We start from the raw sequence: 18,262 nt of genomic DNA, 5'->3' as shown, positions 1-18,262 counted from the left end.
AGGATGCATTTATATCGAATTGCCTGGCCTTCAGGAGATTGTGCCATTTGTGCCCTTTTATGGTGGTCTCTGAAAATGTTATTTAAATATTGATAATGGACATCAAGAAGTAAATTTTGCGTTTATATTGGGGACAAGAAACATGTTACACAGCTTCACCGCCCTTGACTAAAACTGCTTGTCCACTAATGCGAACGCGGTCCTCACAAGGCGAAATCTGTTTGCATCTAATCAGGCCGCATAGCGAACGTACGATGCACGGATCGGTCGTATTCGTATGGGTAATTCATTTGACGTTTAAGGCCTACGCTACACGATGGCTGCTTAAATCGTTTTTACCTTCGCTGTGTTGTTATAAGCCATTTGTGTGTCAATGCTGAACCGACATCCGACTGACTGACACCACGCAAATTTTCCGGCATTCGGTCGCTAATTAGTATTTCAGGACCGATGATATTTGCATATAGTGACTGTTATCTTATATTGTTGCGTTTTATAACCTTGCTTATTGTCATATGTTCCTTTAATTTAAATACTTCTTGTCAATTAATGTACTACATCTAGGGATATACTTTTGTGTAGAGGTAGACCACAGCTGTTTTATTTATTTCTTCTATTTACAACATCTTATCGGTAGAGTTTATCGCACCCGTAATCAACAGTATATCTTTAGTAAGTAGTTAACCTATATGGTTAATGTTTCTATTTTTCTAACCAGTATTATCACGAAGTGGGTCTACAAAGTTATAAATGAGCCAACATTAGTTGTCATAAAATAAGGAAACCACAACAATGAACATGCACTATCGCATCTTCCGCGCGTCACGTATTTAGTATTTAATTTCCTTTCAAGATGTAGATTTATCATAGCATAGCGGAATTTAGGAATTCTACAAATATAGGTGAAATAAATTCTACTTGTGTAGGTATAGACTATAGGTGCAGCATATTTTGGTTTTGGGGGACTTTCACATGGTCTGAAGGTTAGATTTTCTAGCACCGCCTGTATACGAGTATCTAGGCTCGGCACAGGCGCGGTGGCGGCGAAAGCAGCGCTCCCTTGACACGCTACGCCGCTCGCGCATTGCAGTCAAGGCCCCCCCTCCCCGCGTCCAACCCGTCTAAACTGCACACAATATATACATTGTACTAATGAAACAATATCGGCCAAGTGTAGGCAGATTACTTATACTTAACTGTAAAGGCGTCGCAAATTTATTATTGTTTTGCGTGACCAAATTCCGAAATTAATTATTCAATATGCCCAGTTGATCCAGAAAGCTACTTACTCGTCGTAATGTAACCGAGTTCTAATTGCCTATTCACTGGCGAAGTAATTGAGGTAGTATTTTATTCGACAAGTAAGTTATGATTTGAAATTATGTACCCCCCCTCCATAGACTGATTGTATGCAGGGGGGTCACCTCTCTCTGCAGCTGACTGTACCTATAGTATGTATGAAGTTCTGAACGTCACGTGCGTTATCAATTGAAAGTATGATACGCATAATAATAAGGAACTAAAGTCTTAAATATAAACAAATGACCATGGCACAATAGCTGCATTAAAATATGCCCAAGTCGACGCATCCTTGACACGAGGAGCGCAGCGCGGCACAGCAACAGGCGCGCGCGCAAGTTATGTAATCTTCACCGAGTATCGTTTGTTCACGCCTCTTATATCATCTATTCTGACCCCTCCAGTACTTGCTACTGTCCGTCAAAACTGTCACCCGCACAAAGAATATTTACGAGTTTAATTCTACCGCTTAAGTTATTGATCATGGCAATGCAGCGCTATTTTCTTTAGGTCACGGCAATGTTATGTAACAAAATCGATAGGCACTAAACTTGTACGTAAGAACCTACAAGTTTTACTGAGTCAGTACAAATGGGGTTTATCGGCACAATCCATGCCAAATCTATGTTGGTGATTTCACGCGGCCAGGGAAACTGCTATGTAGGTTTTTCCTTGACACGGGCCCTGTTGCAACCGAGACAAGGTTACAACGACACGCCCTAGCAATTATTAATTGTTATTTAAGCTAGTGCATCGACGCAATGTCGCGCCGCACAAGATTTTTTTTATTGTGAATGTGCAAACATTATAATTAGAACAAGCAAAGAATCTAAATCCATGTTTTTATTTCAATATTTACTTCCATAACAAGTACCTACAGGTGTTTAAATTTTGATAGACACCTAGATTATCAGATAATCCCAGCCACAGGAACACGATTAAGTAAACCATACTCAAGAAGCTTATCTTCGGAAGATTACTAACTTTGGTTATCGATTTTGGCGTAACTTTAGAGAAATATGATTTGGAGCGCGATAAAGAGAATACTATCGAAACTTGCTGTATTGATTTTGAAAGTCGAAGAAGAAACTGACAATGTTGACATTTCTTAAAACGTGATTAAGTTCGTATCCCAAAAAGGCCGTGTTGCGCGAGGCTCGTGGCATCTTTCGCAAGAGACGCCACCCTCGATTCCAAGCCGCACTTTCTCCGTCTGACCCGTCGGGAAGTGCACAGGCTCCAGTGCACGAGTGCATGCACTCGACCCGAGCCTTTGACTTGAAATATTAACGTCTGCCTACGCAGCGCATGTTGAAATATCGCGTACGAAATACAATTAAAGCATAAAAATGTCATGACATCGTTTCGCACTGACAACTATGTACTTATTCCGACAGCCAAATATACTAATACGAATATGTAATTATTTTAAATGATGAACGTTGTATCATTAACAAAAATCGCGACGTTTCTGCAATCAAGAACTGTTGGACATCGTAGCATATTAAATTCTGTTAAATTATAAATCTACATGATGCGATCCGATCCAATTAATAATTTAATCCTTCCGATACGATTTCAATTTCGTTTATAAAAACAGCTTTTATTCGAGTTTTTTATTGAGTAAGTTCATCTTCATTAACACTGAGGGACATCCGTTGCGCTGACAGATGTTATTGATGTGTACCATATCAGTAATCAGTATACCTGATTTGCGAAATATCTGTCATATGTCATATGTTAGTTAACTATATATATGTAGTCGACTTTTACGACAAACCTTGTTTGGCTTGTTGAACCTTAACATAATAAATATTCAATGCAACTACTTTCTTAAAAATAATTACGTTTTTTACGCAACGCCCTCGCCTTTCCAAGTTATCAGTGTCACTGAAATTTTGTCTTATTATAACATCATTTGCGAACAGGAATGGAGCCAGCAAACCTTCGCTTAGTGCATAAGTAAACAAACACCACGCTGCCAAATGAATCGTTAAACCCGATTAAAATTGAGTGAAATGTTTGTGGTGGTTTTAAACAGCCACGGTTAACCAGTTCATTATTTGCGACAAATAACACGCCGGCCGTCGGTTATAAATAAACGTTGTAACACATTATAAATATGTAATTATAAACAATCACTATTCATTATGTGTGCGTACTTATTGTGCACATATCTTAGGGTGGTATTCCACCTGGCCAATGTCATTGCGTCTCACTCTCTCAATAAGCAAAATGTGAGACAAAATACACATTGGATCAAGATATTGGACCGATGGATTACCACCGTAACATGTATTATCATCATACATGGCTATAAACTGCTGATGAAAGATGCCGGAATCTTCGTTGTTAGAATCATTTTACTTATAGAGTTTGACCAAAGAGGATATAATAGGATAGAGCGGTACTGTCATAGTAAATTTTGTAACCACACTAAATTCACTGCCATCTATCGACACACTTTTAAACTAAAAACGAACATTTTAAAAATACGATAAAATGTATTTAAATATGGATGAATGATTTATTTATTTTCATTAATTATTTTTATATGATTTTGGCCCATGTTCTTGCACTGATATGCGTTAAATTGTTAAATAACAAACGAAACCGTCAACGCCCTTTACACGAGAGTCGGCCAAAGGTAGTGGCGCCATCTGATCGACAATCAAATTTTCGTGATTTTCGAGGCACGTTTTTTCCTTAGACTGTATCCATCTATTACGGAGTTATATCTATCTTTGGTTTGACAAAGCTAAGTTAGCAGCGATTTTGGTAGCCCAGACTGCAAGTGTTATTTAAACGTCATAATTTCATAGAAGTTTGACTTTTAAAGTAAGTCTTGGGCGTCTTGTCTATCAAAATCGCTGCCAACTTAGCTTGGTCTGATGCTAAATAGTTGTCCTAATACTAAGATTTGTGTCACGTTTAAAAGAGTATCATAGAGATGTATGAACCAGTCGACAACCAAAACTTGCATCCTATATAATATACTCACGTATTTTTTAAACCAATAACATTATTGGACGATTTGCCATTAAAATACAGTCCACTCGTAATTTATATATATTTGATTAAATCTGCACATCATTCAATAAACCACTATCCTAAATATGTTAGGACAGTATACAATATTTAAACGTACCTATAACTCATGCATGTTTACCATAGCGCGTCACATGTTTAGTTCATTGTTCGGGCTCGTTGGCACACGCTAACCAGTGGCGTAGCATTCACCGATTCCATTCACCTCTCACCGAGCGTGAACGGCGATCTACTCCACACCCAACTCCCCCTTTTTCAAAAGACAATTTTCTAGTTTACATCGCCGACTAAGTCACTCTGAAATCCCTTCACCTTTATCCGCTACTTCTACTTCCCACGGCGCCGGAGGTAAATGCAACGCGATGTCAGTGCTACTTTGCTACTTCAGCGCGCGTGATTAATGACATAAGCTAATTTTAAATGATATTTGATATTCAATTACGTGTTATCTGAAATCCTCACTTGTTACTTATATATATATATATATATTACGATATAACGCATATTTTATTTTAAACATGAAAACGATTGACGGAACTCAATTGAGGAGTTCCAAACGGACCAAACGGTACTGTCACGTGTAGATTTGTACACAAGCGGACACGTGAGTTTATGGATATCAAATGCTATCAATTTTAATTTAACCCTTGCCTGCAAACTTGATGAGAAGGGATTAATATACTTGGGAACGTTTTAGTAGGGATAGGGAAATTTGGTTGGCAGTATTTGAAGAAATAATTTATACATTTTACGAAAAGCTTTTGATACTTGATAAGAATGATAAGTAATAAAACTACAAACGATTGTAGTGTGAATTTATATATTATTCATCTAGAGAGCAACCAAGATGCATTAATGCGGAAATAGCTGGAACGCACGCGGAGCAAAATGGCATCGATAATTGCGCATAGTTCGTTACGAATTCAAATAGTCGTGTCAAGTTTATCGAACCTGTCTGCGGCCGCAGTAGTCGCAGTACCCATTCGCCATTTGAGGCATAATTTGGAAGATTGTCGCCGGCTCGGTATTCGGTCGTTGTTTAGTTTTGTCAGAGGCGACGGAACGGGACGCATTCAGTGCCTTTCACTTCCCGCTTTTGTCGTGCGGCCCGCTCTAGGCTACGGAAAGGCAGACGGCCTTGTAACTTACATGCCTTCTAGGCGTCCCTTCGCATCCTACCTACATAGCATTGTTGTAAATTTACGACAACTTTATTTGTAAACTCAAACATAGACACCGGCCTCGTGCTGCAATGACATCATAGAAGTTACCTACTCGTGTCGGCATATCAATTACAATGATCGTTTGCGACGTCATTATTATTTAGAAGTCGGCGGGCTTACCGCGCGCGCGGAGCAATTATATGTAATTTTATTATATGATATCATAGTTAAGGAAAAACATACAACGCCTGTACATAAGTCATAACCTTAGAGTAGTACGTTAGCCTCAGAACGAAGCAGCCAGGGGCATGTTAACCTTGGATTTTGAGAGGCGACTTTCACGGTTAGACAGTCGTTTTAAGATGAACCCGATCCGCCAGCAGTGACGACACCGCCGTAATCTCTAGGCAACCAGACCGCTCACGCGGACCGCCCGCGCCCGCTTACCAGAAATCAAACAATACCACTTTTAATTGCCACCACACGATTACTGGAATGGAAATCGGATCGTCGTCATCTTACAATTTACTCAAACGAATTGTTTATATTCTGATTTATTCAATCCAGTAACTTTCATAATTTATATCTAGCGATAACTTTGTAATAGCATAGAGTAACTTATACTAGAGCGGTACTGTCATAGTAAATTTTGTAACCCCAGTAAATTATTTACTATGCTATTACAAAGTTATCGCTAGATATAAATTATGAAAGTTACTGGATTGAATAAGTCAGAATATAAACAAGTAAATTCACTGCCATCTGTCGACACACTTTAAAACTAAAAATTAAGATTTATAAAAATACGATAAAATGTATTTAAATATGGATAAATGATTTTTTTTATTTGCATTAATTATTTTTATGATTTTGACCCATGTTCTTTCACTGATATGAGTGATATGCGTTAAAATTGTTAAATAACAAACGAAACCGTCAACGCCATCTATACGACAGTAGGCCAAAGCTAGTAGCGCCCTCTGAACGAGAATCAAATTTTCTTGATTTTCGAGGCACGTTTTTTCCTTAGACTGTATCCATCTATTACGGAGTTATATCTATCTTTGGTAATAGCTATACATTTATGACAATTTAGTATTAATTTCCGTTTTTAAAGTTAATGACCACTACCAATAATATCTTAACATCGGGATAAGCTAGCAGGTAGCAACAGACTTTTACAATATAATCTAAGTATGTAGATTGTAGATATAGCAGTGGGTTGTATTTTCCCACGCTTTTACGATATCGGATCGGGCGTGCGATTTCGAGTAGCTTTATACAATCGTATACCTGTCATTGCCAAGGGTTCGAATCTAGGGTCTAATTCGCAGCTGCTTATCCGAGGATAAGCTAGACCAAAATACCTGTTCTAAGTTTTACGAGTATTACATATTAGCGAAGTATTTATTTGATAACAGAACTTCGTCTTAGTTTAGACTACCTACTCATAAAAACTAAATCCTCAAGAATCTATTTCCATTTAAAGTGTAACAACTGTCAAGGATTAGATGGATAAACGTCAAACTTCTTGTAACCGGCCCTTGCGTATTGTCTTAATAACTTAAAAAAATATATATTTGGCAACAAACTTCTGTACAAGCCTCTATTCGAACCCAATTTAAATACAGGGTGACCTTAGCCATTGGACAAATTCTGGAATCCCACGTAGGGTTACTTCTCAGGAATGCTCTAACGTTAATACTTTTTTAATAAGAAAAAAAAATAAAATAAATATTTTTTCTAACAAAAGTTATTTCCAATAATCGACATCAAAAAGAAACATACTGTATTAAACATTGGCAGTGCCTTTGACAATTTGTTCGAACGGGATACCGCCGTTTAGCCAAAATATTTTTCGCCAAATTTCACTTCCCAACAAACTTATGGTATCAGTTTCATTTCCCAAATGAAATTTTAGCAAGTTTTTTACTTCGCAACCATTTCATTTCACAACCCCATATTGCGAAATGAAAATGACGTACTAGGTTGGGTTAGGTTAGGTTGGATTATGAAAATTTGCGAAATGAAATTTTGCCAAATGATAATTTGCGTAAAATAGTTTGGGAAGTAATACTTTGGGAAACGATTTTTGGCAATACATTAGTAAACCTGTTCGAACATTTCGACATTTGTCAAAAGTCAGAATCTTATTAGTGTCATAAATAAAAATGATAATCAAAAAGGTCTATGAAGGTTTCTACAGCGGTTGTTATGATTCTTTGTATAATGATTCTAAATACCCTAATACATATATACATTTCAGCTTTGTCCAATGGCTAGGGACATCCTGTATAAACGAAGAAACAGACCACCTTAATAATTTTTGCCATTATTCAACATTTCAGTTATTGATCATCTTCCAAAAGTGAAAACCGACAATTACATTAAATTTAAATCCTATTTCAACGAGTGCTCAAAAAACAAGGGTATCTGGTACAGGACCATTGTAGACGAACCACCGCGCATACCTTGGTTTGCCTCTCGAAACCTCAACAGAAAAGAATTAGTTATCTGCTTTCGAACCCGAACTTATCACATCCCACTCAACAAATTTAACTTCATAATACAAAAAGAGGATCCAAACTGTTACACGATGCGAGAGAGAGGAGGACCTCCTCCACTTAGGTCTCGAGTGCAAAATCAACGAACAATCTAGGTTGGATCTCTTAAAAGAAACTCGGTGCTCTGCGGGGAATCTTCTCTTCTTCTTTCATCAAATCTTAAGCTATCAGAATATAGTGGTAGATTTATAAGTTTTATCATACAGTCATTGGACCTTCGATTCGAATATTATAAAAATACTCCTCAAGTACTCCCAATTGTTTAAGTAACACCTAAAGTTTAAGTAACAATGTTAATTTTTTTAAGCCGGCTTAATCATAAGATGTATGGCTTATAAAATAAATAAGATAAAAAAAAAACTCAGTTATTAACAGAGGAGGAAAAAGTACCACACATTCTTGCATCTGGAGTAAACTAGAAAAATCTCCTGGCCCGGACAGGATTCCAAATGAACTAATGAGAGGCTCCTTCGAGGAGATAAGGTAAAAAACTAAGGGACAGAATCCGGAACGAGGAACTAAGGCGAAGAACAAAAGTAACGGACATACTCGAGCGTATCGACCAACAAAAGTGGAGGTGGACAGGTCACATGCTGCGGGACAATAAATAAAAATGGAGCAAACAAGTGACCCACTGGTACCCACGGCTGTAAGCGCAAAAACGGCAAACAAATAACCAGATGGGAAGATGACATCCAGTTTACTCTAAAACCCCACTGAACCAGAGTTGCCTTGGACAGGCAGCACTGGAAAGAGCTGGAAGAGGCCTATGCCGACAGGCTCACCACACTAAGAGACATCCTATAACATAAACAATTAAATATCTAAATTTGTATTTACAAGTTTAGTGTCTCTTATATGAATTAAGGCTTATTTAATTTAATTTATTAATTTTCTCAACAGGCTGGCAAGATGAAATGTACATTTCCAGTATATTAATAGTGTTATTATTGATTGCAGGTACAAGAGCGGGGTGCGCTCAGTGAGGAGCGGGGCCGGCGGCGGCGCGGAAGAGGCGCGGCGCGGCGGCCTCAAGGCGCTGCCGAAGCGCGCCCGCACCCGCTGCAGGGGCATGAACATGGGGCAAAAGCTGTCCGGCGGTGTCAAATCGGTGTCGCGGGAGTGTTCGGCGCCGTACAAGGCGGTGGTCGCGCGCGAGCTGGCTCCCGAGCCGCCGCGGCCGGCGCGCCTCGACGCACTGCTCGACGCGCCGCCCGCGCATCCGGAGATGCAGCTCAAGCATGCCTGGAACCCGGGCGATAGGTGAGCTCACTTTATTGTTACTAACCCTGTGTACAAGAACTGTTACTTACTACTTATAGCTTCCTAGAATTGTACACCGATCCACAGAAAAATGCATTCATAAAGTTAAAATCATAAAGCCCCATATGGCTTAATACAGTTGTGCGCAGTATAATAGCAGTCTATAGGAAAATGAAAATTAGGGTAAAACTATAACTTTAGATCAATTTTAACCTCTAGCTACCCAGAGGCCTATAAAAACGGGCCCCCTGTTCATTGTATTTTGAATCTTCATATTGAGAAATCTAAGTTGCATTTGTCTTGGCAAGTTTTTATTTCTGGGCGGTTAGAGGATATTGGATCTTTTTTTATAATTTTTCTGCATTATTCGACATTGTTTCAAAATCAGCTGTAACTATCATAGAATAGCTGTCACTAACATAGGACGTGTTTATTTCGGGATCATTTTTTACTTACCTACATACATAGGTTTCCAGATCAAACCATTTGGAATAATCTGAAGTCGAAAAAGGTCACCAAATTTATATAACATTTTTCTCACTTATCCAAGCCTCACCAATAAGTAAATCTTTCACGCCTTTACGTTCCATTGAATTAATAACTTATTTTACTTTCCTCAAGAATCGTTCAATTGAGGTATCACAAAAACTAGTTACTCAAGTTACGGAGCTCGGGATTGCTCGGGCTCTTGATACCAATTTCCGAAACCCAAAATTTTGTATTTTGGGTCCTTTTCCGTGCGTGTGCGTCTTCGTCTTTCCGTAACATACGATGTATGTTAATCAAATATTCCCAGCTTTGAGTGTCTTGCCCGAAACTGGGCAGTTACCTTATTACTATCTGGATAATTTATCACTGTGTGGACACCCACAGAGCAATCTCAGTTATCCTTTCTCGGCTCCCTTGAGATATATATCTGTATGAGGTCGTATGGAATGCTGAGACTTTGTGAAAACATTTCTGACATATTTTCGACGTAATCTCAAATAACAGTAAGGTAAACGGCCTCTAGTGCTTGACATCCTAACGCCCAATAGATAACACCCTCCTTTATTGACAATGACTTAAGTTTAAAGCTGACATGTACTCTGACAGCCACGAGCACTAGGACGTCTACCTTATGTATGAATTAAAACATGTTTTCATCATTAAGTCACGTCATCCAAATGTTAAACTAATAGTCTTCGTACAGAAGCTATAAATGCCAATACAGTAATTGACCTGATTTACTACATACACTCAAACATCTGTATACGTACGACGTAACTCCTGTAGCGTGTTTCTCTCCGCCGCGTCCCAATTCCGGATTAGCTCAATAGGGTCGCCTCTAAACATGCTATTTTAAACCCCCATAAACGGATTACCCTTTGCCCTAACAGCTGATTATAGTAAAATATCGTGTCCCAGAGTGTTTGCTATTCATGTTCACCGTACGGTAAAAACGTTAGCATTTCAATGGATCTCGTTTCGTTACGAGTCTTGTCCTAGCTCTATACAACATAAACTATTTCCCTTCGCTTTCCTACAGCCCTACCCAAGCACCTGCACATGTATATATCTATATTTATTGTACTTTTGTATAAGTGCGGTAGAGTAGGACCATATGTACCTACTGTAAAACATATACAGGGTGGCTAAAAATAAGTGCATTCCCGTTGCCAGGGAGGTTTTGGTATATACTGAGCAACTTTTACTATGAGATCAACCACGAAATTGCGGAATTTTTTTTTACCCTCCCATTGAAAATGGACCAGCCAAAATGTATAAAACAGCCAAATTTTTACAGTTTAGTATTATGTGTATTATGTAATATTTGTTTTCCATCTTTCTTACGCGCATCACTGCACCCACCACCCACCTTGACATTTTTCTGTTTGTGCCCTATGACTGACTGGTAGAGAATGCCATGAGGCATTAAGACAGCCATTTGTACTTTTTTTGATGAGCAATAAAGTTTAAAATAATAATAATAATAGTGTCCTCTCAGTGTAGCTCAGCGCGTATTGCGAACGCACTGTTCTAAATATGGATTAGTAAACACATTTTACAGTCCGTGGGGATTCGAATATTGCTTCCAGCTCAATTAGGCTGAAATTTGACACGTATGTAAAATATCATAGTACATCGAGACCCACAGAGAAATTTAGATGCTAATGTTTCTCTCATATATTCTGCAGACGTGATATATATCCACAATTTAGATGCAAACTAAAAGTAAATTTAGATAAGTCATTTAGATAAATCTTATAATTATAGATACTTAACATCTAGAAATTAACTTCAGTATTCAAGAGAAATATCTCTGTACATTTTCCTTCTTACGATTAAAATCTTTAACATAAACCTCCGTCCAATTCCAGATCACTAAACATATTCGTAAAAGAAGAGGACGCGTTAACGTTTCACCGGCACCCGGTGGCACAGAGCACAGACTGCATCCGCGGGCGTACCGGTTACTCGCGGGGCCTACACTGTTGGGAGGTGGTGTGGCCGTCGCGCCAGCGCGGCACGCACGCCGTCGTCGGGGTGGCCACGCAGCACGCGCCGCTGCACTCCGTCGGATACCAGAGCCTAGTCGGCGCTACGGATCAGAGCTGGGGATGGGACCTCGGGAGAAATAAGGTGAGGCTTTGGAACGAAATTTTTAACTTACTGTCATAGGGCGTCCGCTAGCTGGCACGGAGCGGGCGCACGCGCATATGCGTCCGCGTCAATTAGCGTCGGTCATACTATTTTTCGTTAACCCGCTCATCAGGATTAGCCGACGACCTCAGGGGTTAGGATCCCTAAGTAACTGCATTAAATCGAACCTGCACTGTGAAGACGCCGCAATACTGAGTTAGTGATTAGTCATATAGGAAAAACCTTCGTGCATAGCAAGGATTACCATGATGAATTACTCTATAGCATGCCACGTTCCCCCAAACGGATATTTTGTTAGCCTGGTTGTCTACTCTAAGCAAAGGCAGGGAAATTACCAATTTCCTCCAGCGTTATAACGGTAATCATGCATAAATATTTTTCACGTTACTCTTTTTACTTGAGTTAAACAACCTTTAAAATGAGCAGAAACCATTTTGAAACTGTAAATGCAAATGAAGCACTTAGCAGCATATTTCCCTCACTAGTTAATTCACAATATGTTTCTTAGTCATTGTTACGTAGCTTGCAAACAGAATAGCGAACTATTTTAGCTTTTCTGCTATGTAGTTCCCCGTAATTCTCGCTAATCTCGCTCGATTGCTTAATGTCGAAATAGAGAGAGGCGTCTAGATAGCTACATGGCACAGTTCTCATAGTACCAAAGCTCCCCTAATTTACTACGAACTTCTCTATGGAAATGTTTTGCTATCCAGTTGCAATCGATTGGCCGTTTGATGGATTGATGTTGCCAATAACATTCAGCGTCGAATTAGTATTTGGGCACTGAATTAGTAACATTTAGTTTCCTGTTTTGTAGATATTGACGATTAATTTATTGCTATTGGTTTCCAGTCTAAATGACAATTAGTGTTGTAAATAATTTGTAATAGAACAAAACCACAACAGTCTCAATACTTATACTAACAAAAATCATCGATATTAGCGCGAATCTAGCGGGCTAGTTACTACATACACTCAAAGCTACTTATTGTATTATTGTAATAATTATGTGTTTTTATTTCCCAGGTGGACTAATTAGGGCAATTAAACTGTAATTTTAGTATCTGGCTATATAAACGAGGTTTTGTTATAGTCTGTATGGTATAAACTTTATGTACACGTCGTTACATTAAAAAATCCCTCTGACACGTATTTTGACATCGTAACTTGCAACGCCAAGAAAACGCAATATAGCGTGACGACTGAGTTCAGCGTTGGAACGTCAACAAGGCTTTTACAAGCTTTAAAATTTATTCACGTATAGGGTTAGTTCAAAACTTGTAAGCTTTCAGTACCCTTTCAGATGTTCAAAATGCTCAAATAATTATGTTACATATTTGGAGTCAGACGACGCTACAATATTGAAAATTATTACATATTATAAAACTACGCAACGGATTTTGATGCGGTTTTTTTAATAAATAGAGTGATTCAAGAGGAAGGTTTATATGTATAATTTGTAAAGGTTTTGTGTAAATTAGATGAACTACCCGTGCGAAGCCGGTCGCTAGTAAGGGTAAAGATGAGGGTATAGTAACTCTAAAAATACAAAATGAAGTTTTAAAGACGAAAACTGTTAATGTATATTATGTATATTGTTATTGTAAGCAAAATGAATGAATAAGGTACATAATTACTTGGCTAATATATACGGGGCTGTCACCGTATTTTACCTGTCCCGTTTTTGTCCCGTAGGTATATCAGTACCGCTGTAGACTACGTACATAAATGGACACAATCATCTCTGTTAAAATAGATGTTGTGTAATTGGTAAATGAAAGATTGGTGCAATAAATCTTAAACTGAAGCACAGCAGCTAGAGCAGCACGAAGTTTTAAACCTGGAGTTGCAAGCCTCATAGGCTACGGTAATCACTTACTGACAAGCGGGCAGTATGCTCGTCTGGCACCGATCTGATATAAAGAACCACGATTAAACCTTGTACCGCTCCGTTTCAGGTGTACCACAACGCGAAAGGCACGGGCGGCAGCGGGACGACGTACCCCGCGCTGCTGCGGCCCGACGAGCAGTTCATGGTGCCGGACCGCGTGCTGGTGGTGCTGGACATGGACGAGGGCACGCTGGCCTTCTGCGCCGACGGGCGCTACCTCGGCGTGGCGGCGCGCGGCCTGCGCGGCAAGACGCTCTTCCCCATCGTCTCCGCCGTCTGGGGGCACGCCGAGATCACCATGAAGTACATTGGCGGCCTCGATCGTGAGTACACAAACGCAACACTTCTATTCATAGTCAATGGCCGCTACCTAGAAGACGGTGCAATTTTTTTGTCAGTCATTAGCCGTCAATTAAAGATAGTGTTAAACCGACTTCGATCTTTAGATTTCGGGGTCTAACGCCCAGCGCTCATACTCGTAGTAACAATTCACTTTGTCGGCAACCGGCGGCCCGCGGGCCGCATGCGGCCCGCGAACCGCTCGCTTGGGGCCCGCGAGCCTCCGGGTTACATCAGTCCTATGTCACTAAAGTGATCGAGTTTCGCCCGACCTTTAAGTGCGAACTTTAAGGTTGAGGGAGACGATGGCTGAGATACGCGTCATACTCGTGAACGGGTGCTGTTTGTGGAGACCGGTCTGTTTAAGTTTACACGGGCTTCATTTTACCTATGTAACTTTACTTTTAAGTGGCATTAACGTGAGGCACTTCATTCGGTTCTTGTCTGTTTGTCTGATTTAATATCTTGTCTTTTTATTAATTATATAACAATTCAAGTCTTGGAGACCCTTTACATCTCTGGATAATTTGATGATCTTTTTTATTATTATTATATACATTTTATCTGACACCTAGAGACTTTTACATCTCTAAACAATGTTAGTACTTCTGTTGTTTGTATATTTTTTTATTAGCTTTTTTTGTGTAATTTGACATTTATATTTATGTAATTGTTTATTTTTTTGTAATATTGGGTTAATTTTATTGTTTGTAAAAATTGACATGTAAAAGTGCCCCTGTGGCCTATTTGCTGAATAAATGTTTGATGTTTGTGAGGGGCGCCGCAGGCGCCCTGCATGTAAAGAGCGCGCGAAAGGCGCTGAATAACTGTTTAGGGCGCCGCAGGCACCCTGCATGTAAGAGCGCGCTTTCGCGCGCTGAATAACTGTGTGGGACGCCGCAGGCGCCCTGCATGTAAGAGCGCGCCAAGCGCGATGAATGCCGGGCTCCGCCCGACCTTTAAGTGTGAGGGGCGCCGCAGGCGCCCTGTATGTAAGGGCGCGCGAAGGGCGCTGAATAACTGTGAGGAACGCCGCAGGCGCCCTGCATGTAAGAGCGCTCCAAGCGCGCTAAATAACTGAGGACCGCCGCAGGAGCCCTGCATGTAAGATGAATAACTGTGAGGGGCGCCCTGTATGTAAGAGCGCGCGAAGCACGCTGAATGTCGGGCTAAGCCCGACCTTTAAGTGTGAAGGGCGCCGCTGGCACGCCTGGCACCCTGCATGTAAGAGCGGGCGAAGCGCGCTCTGAATTTCGCCACTTGACAAACGACAATGTAGTATGTCTAATAAATTCACGAAATATTAACAGTGTGCGGCCCGCTGCAATTTTGCTCACCGCTATGTGGCCCTTGGCTGCTAAAAGGTTGCCGACCCCTGCCCTATATGATTAATCATTAGCTACAATATTGGTTTTGCTTTTCTTTTCTCAGTATAGAAAAACTCTACCTAAAGAGTAAATTGGCTCTATCTAATTCCATACATGTCTCGGGTATATATTAACTATACTTCAAGTTATAATACAAAACTATTTCACGCAACCTGTAAATCCTTTATCAAAAGGGTACTTAATGTCGGTTGTCAATAAAGGCGCTATTTCCATATAGCTTCAATTTGAAATCAACCTTATCGACAACCGACAATTTGGTACCTTTTGGTTGAAAACGTCACAAATACAAAGTTTCAACGATCATTAACCTCCCAACTCCTACCGTCGGGAGATTGCGTTTGCAGAAAAGTAACTTCTACCTCCACGAGATTCCAATAAAAAATGTATGAGAAATGAAAAACGTCAACAAACAGCTACATTTCGAAATGTCAGAAATCTGCTTCTCCCAATAAGGTTTTAATTAAGCTATAGCAATTATAATCAATGAATCCCTTTTGAATTTATGTCACATTCACATATCATCGTTTAGAGTCGGAGCAAACTCGACTACACTTAACTGTCGGAGTCGAAGCATTCACTTTGGCATAACAAAGTGGGGAACTGTCAACTATGGTTGACCACCTGTCAATTATCTTGCTCCAATGTGCATTGCGTCTCACTCTCTTACTGTGAAATGCAAATACACATTGGAGAAAGAAATGGGACAGATGGAATAGCACCCCATGACATTTATAATCATAATTACACACTTTGTTTTCTTTGTCAAAGTGAATGCAGAGTTGGGCTAGACGGACACAGGAGTACGATTAATAAAGATTATGAATAGTTATTTGTTTTGTTTGAGATTAATCTTGGTCAATAACAGCTGTCAATCATTTATAGTTTAGCGTATATTGTTAAGAAACCTTGTAATGACCGTTGATATTAGACGGATCTTGGAAAATAAGCAACAGTTAACTGCAGAATTATTGTGACAATTAACGTTTTTATTCTGCGTAAGTAAGCTATTACTCAATCATTACCTACGCTTTACCATGCTACGATTAACTGTGTATTGTGTATAACAAAGTAAATCAATAATCATTTGACAATGTATTGAAGCACCAACCTCGATTTATAGATAAGCCAGTCAATAGAGACAATTGTAAATTGTAAAAATTGGGTTTCTTGCCTGCCAAATAAATAATTTATTATTAAAAAAAAAAAATACGTCCCGAAAACGTTATCGGTCTGTTGAACCAGACGGGGTTGTTCATACGAATTCGAATTCATAGGTGCTTTTTTAGGGTTCCGTACCTTAAAAAGGAAAAAACGGAACCCTTATAGGATCACTCGTGCGTCTGTCTGTCCGTCTGTCACAGCCTATTTTCTCCGAAACTACGGGACCAATTAAGTTGAAATTTGGTATACATATGTAAGTTTGTGACCCAAAGACGGATATGTGACATAAACAAATGAATTTTAAACATAGGGACCACTTTTAAGGGATAAATGAGAAAATTAAAAAATAAAGTTTTCAAATTATATCAAATGAAACAGCTTATTGTGAGAATCTCAAATATATTTTTTTTATAATTTTTGGATAAATAGTTTAGAAGTTATTCAAGAAAATAGGCAAAAAATGACCATTCCCCCCCCCCCCTTTATTTCCGAAACTACTGGGTCTAAAATTTTGAAAAAAATACACAAAACCTACCTTACCTTACCAATAGATTACAGGAAAACCTAAGAGGAATGTGCAGTCAAGTGAGTCGGACTTAATTACTTAATTTTTGATTTTTTTTAAAGACATTTCACTCAAGTTTCACATACAAAAATACATTGTTTAAATTGTGTAATGTACGGAACCCTTGGAACGCGAGTCCGACTCGCACTTGGCCGGTTTTATAATTCAATTAAGTTTTGGAGGTATGGAGGCTAGGGATGTCGTGTCGGTTGTATTTATCTGTCTCACACATTAAACAAGCAGAAACATTTTACAAGGAGTTATTATATGTATAGAAACATTGGTTACAATTTAATTCGGCAATAGGGTTGGCAACTGTCAAAGGTTTGCATAGAAGGCGCCAACATAAATTGCCCCTTTCTCTAGTTTAGTGTTATAACATTCCATTAAAAAGACAATAATTTGACAGGGCAAGATATGCTGGCGCCATCTGCTGAATACTTTGACCGGCCAAGCCCATTAAATAATATATTAATTTTACTTATATTTGACGAGAACAAAGATTGCGATAGAAATATTAAGAATAAACACTACACAAACACTGTTAATACAAATACTGTTTATTGCTCGATATAAAAAATAATACCTACAATGAATATAGCACAACTCAAGAAGAGGTAAACAACAGGCGGTTCAGTGTAGATGGAGGAAATGTAGGTATATGGGAAATTTAACATGTTTTAAATGCAATTGTAAATAAGGTGGATATCGAAGGGTTCTAGTCCTTTATCTATAGTCTCATCAGTAGAGTTATCTAGATTAGACCTTATTATTTTCATATCTACTGGGAAAAGCTCGGCCGCAGCGGAAAGTCGCCCGGCTCTTTATAAACGGTCGCATTTAGGAGGCGCCGTTTTTCTTTACGTTTGTAATTAACAGATTCAGATTATATACGGTGACTCGTAGTTCGATGTACTTTTCGGAAGGGGTCATACTTT

General features: G+C 39.2%; 1 protein-coding gene across 4 annotated transcripts in view; it reads left to right on the top strand.

The window, feature by feature from the left end:
• LOC134746678 (protein gustavus) overlaps positions 1–18,262 on the top strand; it is an 89,757-nt gene that overhangs the window by 68,244 nt on the left and 3,251 nt on the right. For all 4 annotated transcript variants that reach the window (XM_063681189.1, XM_063681187.1, XM_063681190.1 and 1 more), the window contains 3 exons: positions 9,035–9,337; positions 11,698–11,959; positions 13,939–14,194. In XM_063681189.1, the coding sequence (XP_063537259.1) occupies positions 9,147–9,337; positions 11,698–11,959; positions 13,939–14,194 (709 nt within the window). In that variant the 5' untranslated portion in view covers positions 9,035–9,146. The remainder of the gene's footprint in view (positions 1–9,034; positions 9,338–11,697; positions 11,960–13,938; positions 14,195–18,262) is intronic.

Source organism: Cydia strobilella, chromosome 13, assembly GCF_947568885.1.
Source record: "Cydia strobilella chromosome 13, ilCydStro3.1, whole genome shotgun sequence".
Classification (NCBI taxonomy): domain Eukaryota; kingdom Metazoa; phylum Arthropoda; class Insecta; order Lepidoptera; family Tortricidae; genus Cydia; species Cydia strobilella.
This window is presented reverse-complemented; position numbering and strand designations above follow the sequence as displayed.